The sequence below is a fragment of the Mus caroli genome, chromosome 7 (assembly GCF_900094665.2).
Source record: "Mus caroli chromosome 7, CAROLI_EIJ_v1.1, whole genome shotgun sequence".
Classification (NCBI taxonomy): Eukaryota; Metazoa; Chordata; class Mammalia; order Rodentia; family Muridae; genus Mus; species Mus caroli.
This window is the reverse complement of record NC_034576.1, coordinates 78,510,085-78,516,039: the sequence shown is the minus strand read 5'-3', so window position 1 is coordinate 78,516,039 and position 5,955 is coordinate 78,510,085. Positions and strand designations below refer to the sequence as shown.

At 48.1% G+C, this 5,955-nt stretch overlaps 1 protein-coding gene across 1 annotated transcript in view; it reads left to right on the top strand.

Annotated features, from left to right (window-relative positions):
• Window positions 1–5,293: 5,293 nt before the first annotated feature.
• The window catches only part of LOC115031565 (cell wall protein RBR3-like), a 2,285-nt gene continuing 1,623 nt past the window's right edge, over window positions 5,294–5,955 (top strand). The window contains exon 1 of the mRNA XM_029480144.1: window positions 5,294–5,943. Coding sequence (XP_029336004.1) covers window positions 5,634–5,943 — 310 coding nt within the window. The 5' untranslated portion in view covers window positions 5,294–5,633. The remainder of the gene's footprint in view (window positions 5,944–5,955) is intronic.

Genomic DNA, 5,955 nt, shown 5'->3' with positions numbered 1-5,955 from the left:
TAAACATTTCTCAGATGAGAAGGAAGGACTCGAGGAAAAGACTTAGGAAGCCCTGCAATAGGCACCTGGGCATCAGGTCTTCTCAGCACTGCTGGGAGGTTGCCCACCTCTGATGGTCTGCCTAGTAAATGGTAGAAGCCAGAAGAAGTGGGCCTCCAGGTTAGGAACTGGCTGGGATCCACAGCGTGTGGATTACTTGAGATGGTGGGAACTGAGCTAGCTTGAAAGAACACAAACTCCGCTTGAATGCTCCTGGATTCTCTTAAAGGAATGTTGAGAATCTCCTCAGTCTTTCTTTTATCTCCTCTGTTTCAACCTCAGAGAATGAGTCAGGGTTCTCTGGAGCCATGCACATCCCAAGCCCCACCCTCTTTCCTCCACCCTCCAGTCCTACTGCAATCTGCCTCAGTCATGTCACACGGGGGAGATGTTCTCTGCCACCCCCTCCAGATGACAGAAATGTGCTTTATGCTGATGCTCAGGGATGTGATTCTTCTGTCCCTAGGGTGGGTACCAGAGTCTGACTAAGGAGTTGGGCACCTGAGGACAGGTGAGTCTTCACAATCTCCATCCTCCTCATCAGGACTGTGACCATTATTCAGTAGTGACCATTATTAATCCAATTTCTGCCAGCTTTCTCAATCCTTGGCTGTTAGAAACTGCTAGAAATCCAAGGACTCATGCCCAGTGCAAGACTGAATTTGGTATTTCGATGTGTTCTGCAGCCACACAGGACTTTAGACTGAACTTACAAACACTTGCTCCAGAGAACAGTGTGATGAGTTCCAGCTTTGCTGAGGGAAGAACAAAGAAAGAAACAGACCTTGCTTTTCCAAGAACTCAGGAGGAAAGCGAGGTGTGTGCCGTGGAGGAAAGTACCCAGGAAGCTCACACAGTCACGCAGCCGCCTTAGTGGTGAGGCTGTGGGCTAATCCATCCCTGGAGTCACAGTCAGAACAGACCCTGGGAGATGGTGGAACTTCAGACCGTGGGGCCTGAATAGGGGACTAGTTTCCTGGGGCTTGCCACGGACCACCCGGTTCGGAGTCTCAGTTCAGGAGCACAGTTTTTGGCTTACAGGCCATTACATGGAGCATCTCATACCCCAGTGATAAACACTAACAAGTTATCTTGAAACCAGAAGTATCAAACAGGAAGCAGTTCTTGAGAAATATCTTGATACCCAGACAGTGGTCAGCCTATTCTTAGAATTTTGCCAGCCGAGGCTTACAAAATACAGTCAGAAGATTAACTTTAACTTATACCAACTTTGTTTATTACCTTTAAAGGCGGATTGAGAGCTGGGTGGTGGAGGCATACGTCTTCTGGCTCAAAGACCCCCACCCCTGTTTCTGGGGAGACCCTCGCTCAAGTCCCAGGATGAGCCAATGCCCCAATAACTCCGTTCTTGATGCAATATTGCATGAGGTTTATTCGAATATTATCAGCATACTGAGGCTGAGCTCGAAAGCCACACAGGGGCAGAGGAGATCAACCCCCAGCAATTGCAGTCCAGGGTTTTTAAAGAATGAATTGTAAAGTGAGGGAAGGATAGGATAAACATCGTAAAGAACGGGGATGGTGAATGACAGCTCTGGTGAATGACAGCTCATCTCTCTCTGGGAAAGTGAGGGGAGGATTAGATAACAGAGACAGGGGAGGTTGTGTAAAACGTTCTTGGTCCCTTTCCACAAAGGGTCAAATGCCTGGGTGGATCACCCAGCCGTCACCTTTCTTTCAGGCTGAGGGGAAAAGAACAAAAAACCCCATGCTGGGCTTCATTTCTAGGGGCCTAAGAAACACATCAGAGTTGGGGTCTTACATGGCCAATTTGGAAATGTTGTGACTGCTTCTGTCAAACCCTCTTTAGAGAACAGGCTCTTATAATTTCTCAATAGCTCTGTATTTGTCTTATGATTGCTCTCTGACCTCTGTTTGTCATCAATACCCAAGGAGGCCTTGCTCTGGCAAGTCACTCCATAAAATTTAATGTATAGTATAAAATTCTCTCTCCATTAATATTTACCCATCCATCTCCATTCTCATCACAGGCCCCTGTATAAGGTAAAGGTCCTGCAGTTATTCTTAACTTATAGGGTCCCCTGTATATAGGAGGGGCCCATCATCTGCCTCTACTTACTGCTTCCTCCCACCAACTATTCTTACAGGAATGCCTAGCTCATTCTTACTAAACTCTTGCTCATCCTGAATGGGACTTTTTGGCCCCCTTCAAGCTTGAACTCTATGACTGTCAACAACATCTGGATTTTCTACAAAACGATTCCTGTTGCTGCAATGCATTAATCACATCCCCAAATGTTTTATCCTTGATCAATCAAGGTAGTAATGATTTTTATCAGGATCAGCAATAAGGGCCAAGAAGGCCATGAGGAAGAAGGAAGGAACACACATCACCCCACCGCACATAGCAATTGCTGAGCCTGTGCAAGTTTTACGGGCTCCGTGCCAGTAACCTCCGGGGAACACACGTCTCAGGTCTGAACATACTTTGTGCTGCATGTCACACAGACTCCACCGGAGTTGGTGTGGCAGGGGTTGGTCCTAGAAAGACGTCCCTACTTCTTGTCACTGTCTTTGCTCCCTTCTTCCACATTTCTATGTTAACCTCAAACATTGGAGGAGAATGGCCACTTCCCGGATTGAATAATTGGAACAAGCTTTATTGAGGGTGCACTCTGGACTTGTCAGCTGTCTGTCTCATCTGAATTTGAGATTTGTAAGAGCAATGGTGCAAAACCATAAGGTTAACAGGAAACATCTGCAGGCTTTTTCGGGGGTGGGGTGGAAATAATCGAATATAAGAAAAATACTGCGTAAAACCAAGAATCTACATTAGGTTGGTGGGGAGTCACACCTCATGGGTTTGTTGGTCTTGGTTATGGGCCAAGTTGTGTTGGAAACATATTTGCATGGCAATGGGCAATCATTAATCATTGGGACCCTGAATTAGTGTAGTTCAAAACATGTTTTCCATACCTCATGTTTTACATGTTCTTAGCCAGAAATGGAAACCTGTTCTCTTGGTTTATGAGGACTTTCCAACAATGTGGATCATCTTTTGGTTTCACAGTCCCCATCACCATGACTCTCTCACTTCAGGCCTAAATTAAGGCAGCCAGAGAACCACACTGGGAACCTCTCTAGGCTCCAAAATGAGCCCTTCCCTTTTGGTCCCTCTGGTCCTTGTCAGAGTGATGGACCTCTCTCAGACGTGGGGGTCTCTGGAAAGGTTTTTTGTCCTCCAAATTCACATGACCTTCTGTGGATTTCTGGAAGAGTGAAGCTTGCTCCTCCCTCTTCTGCATTTCTGAGGGTGACAGGGCTTATTCAGTCAACCTCTGAACCTTGGAGTCAATTTTCCTTGCACAAACACAGGGTCCCTCCCAGCTTTTCCAGGGATGCTGAGGATCTGAATCCAGGTCTCCATGATTTTGCAGCAGGCATTGTAGCAAAGGAGACAGATCTCTAGACCCTTGTCTTGCTTCTCTGGATGTTAATATTTTTCTATTTAAGTTTATGATGCTCTGTGGATAAGTTTTGTGTAAGATGTGAAATGGGTTAAAGTTTACTGTTTTGCCGGGCATGGTGGGTATACGCCTTTAATCCCAGCACTTGGGAGGCAAAGGCAGGCGGATTTCTGATTTCAAGGTCAGCCTGGTCTACAAAGTGAGTTCCAGGACAACCAGGGCTATACAGAGAAACCCTGTCTCGAAAAAAAAAAAAAAAAAAAATCAGGTGGCACTAACTTTCCTCTCCCCTCCCGGCCCCTCGCTGGACCAGAGGCCGGGGCAGCCACCCCTTGCTCCAAATGCAGCTGTAGTATGGGTTCGTCGTGCCGTCTGTCACAAATCTACGCCTCTGATTGGCTTTTGTGCTTAGGACCTGTAAAATGGGGCGGGAATTCGGGAAAAATTGGCTTTTTGGCGGTAGTACTAAGGCCAGTGCTGGTGGGTACAAGGGTGGTAGTGGCGGCGGCGGCGGCGGCGGCGGCGGCGGCGGGGACTTGCAGTGCTTGGGCTGCACTGTGAGTACCGGGTTGAGTCGTGGCCGACCGTGTTCGCAGTGCCCGTTATCCGGACGGCCTCCTTGCGGCAGGAGCGCCCGGAGGCGTGTGGAACTGTGGGTCCGGTTCACTGGGTTGGGGAGTTTGGGTCGAGATAGCAGCCGGACTCCATTTAAGACCAGGAGTCATTTTGAGATTCTGCCTCAGTTAGGTAAAAGCTTTTTGGGGGTGGGGTGGGGGGAGGTAGAGGGTTTCGAGACAGGGTTTCTCTGTGTATCCCTGGCTGTCCTGGAACTCACTTTGTAGACCAGGCAGGACTCGAACTCATAAATCCACCTGCCACTGCCTCCCAAGTGCTGGCGTGTGCCACCACTGCCCGGCTAGGTAAAAGTTTTTTGTTTTGTTTTGTTTTGTTTTGTTTTGTTTGTTTTTTGAGACAGGGTTTCTCTGTGTAGCCCTGTCCTGGAACTCACTTTGTAGATCAGACTGGGGTAAAAGTTTTAATATTCTGTTTCTTGGAGTTAGGCTGTGCCCGACCCCATAACCTCAGAATGTTTTGTACCTTGTGCTCCAGGAAGAGTTCTATAACTGCCTTGTGCTCTCTGTAAACCCGCCTGCTTGCAAAATACCTCTCCCTTTGGTTTTGTCCTATAAGAGAAGTATGGGAAATTTGGGGGGAGACAGCCGTGCACAGACTTGGCTGTGCACAGTATAAGGTGTTCTTTATCCTCATTCGGTGGGATTAATATTTGGAGGCTCCGGTGATATAAGAAGTCCATAAACCCTATAAACATAGATTTCTGTCAGGGATAGTTTATTGAACGCACATCCTAAGACTGATCAATCAGAGATGTAGCTCGGGCTCTACAGCTGGAAGCTACAACCCTGAATGTGTTCTAGGGTCAGTTTATATAGGTTAAAACCGCACAGTGAGCTTTTATAAGCAAGTACCGGGAGGGCTGCAGGTGGTCTGCCTTTCCCAAGTTGTTACTAGTTTAGGCAGAACAGTTCAAGCTGGTTTCTATTTTGGTTGGTCCCAAGTGAAGGCTGTGGTTGGGGAATTTCTAAGAACCTCAGAACAGAACAGGATATATGGCCAACTTGATCTCTCTCTGAGCCAAACTGTTGTCAGCAGTATGAGGTGGCTGACAAGCACGAGACAGGAGGGTTGCAGCTAAGTTCCGGGGGTGGGCTGGGGGAGGGGCTAAACTAGGGCGTAGGGTAGGCTTTAACAAATCCCTACCCACATTCAGAACCTGGACCCTTCCCTTCAAACCTCAGGTACCAGAGCACCTCTGCCCAGGGTGTGCACCTTGAGACGTTCCAAGGCCCCTGCAGGCTTGATTTCAGTTCGGAGGTCCACAGCTGCAGGAAAAGAAACCCAGCAAGCCCCTGGATGAGGAGCCTTCATTGGTAAGTCATTGCTTTCCTTACGTAACATCTGGTCCTGTTCTATTAGGATCCCATCTGGGTACAGTGTCTTAGGAGATAGATGAACTCCTGTCCAGGGCACTAGGGAGAGGTCACACTACCTTCTTGGTCTTGTGTGTCCTGTTCTGTTTTGTCCTGATTCTTCTGAGGTTTGGGTTTGGGGTGACTGGAAGACAAAATGGGTAACAAGACTAGTAAACCCTACATACAGAACTCCCCACTGCTTCATTCCTGTCAGTGCCCATCTCAATCCAAACCCCGACCTCAGCCCTCATCTAAATCCAAACCCCCACCTCAACCTGAACCCTCACCTCAGCCCTCACCCTCACCTCAATCCAAACCCCCACCTCAGTCTTCATCTAAATCCAAACCCCGACCTCAGCCCTCATCTAAATCCAAACCCAGACCTCAGCCCTCATCTAAATCCAAACCCCCACCTCAGCCCTCATCTAAATCCAAACCCCCACCTCAGCCCTCATCTAAATCCAAACCCCCACCTC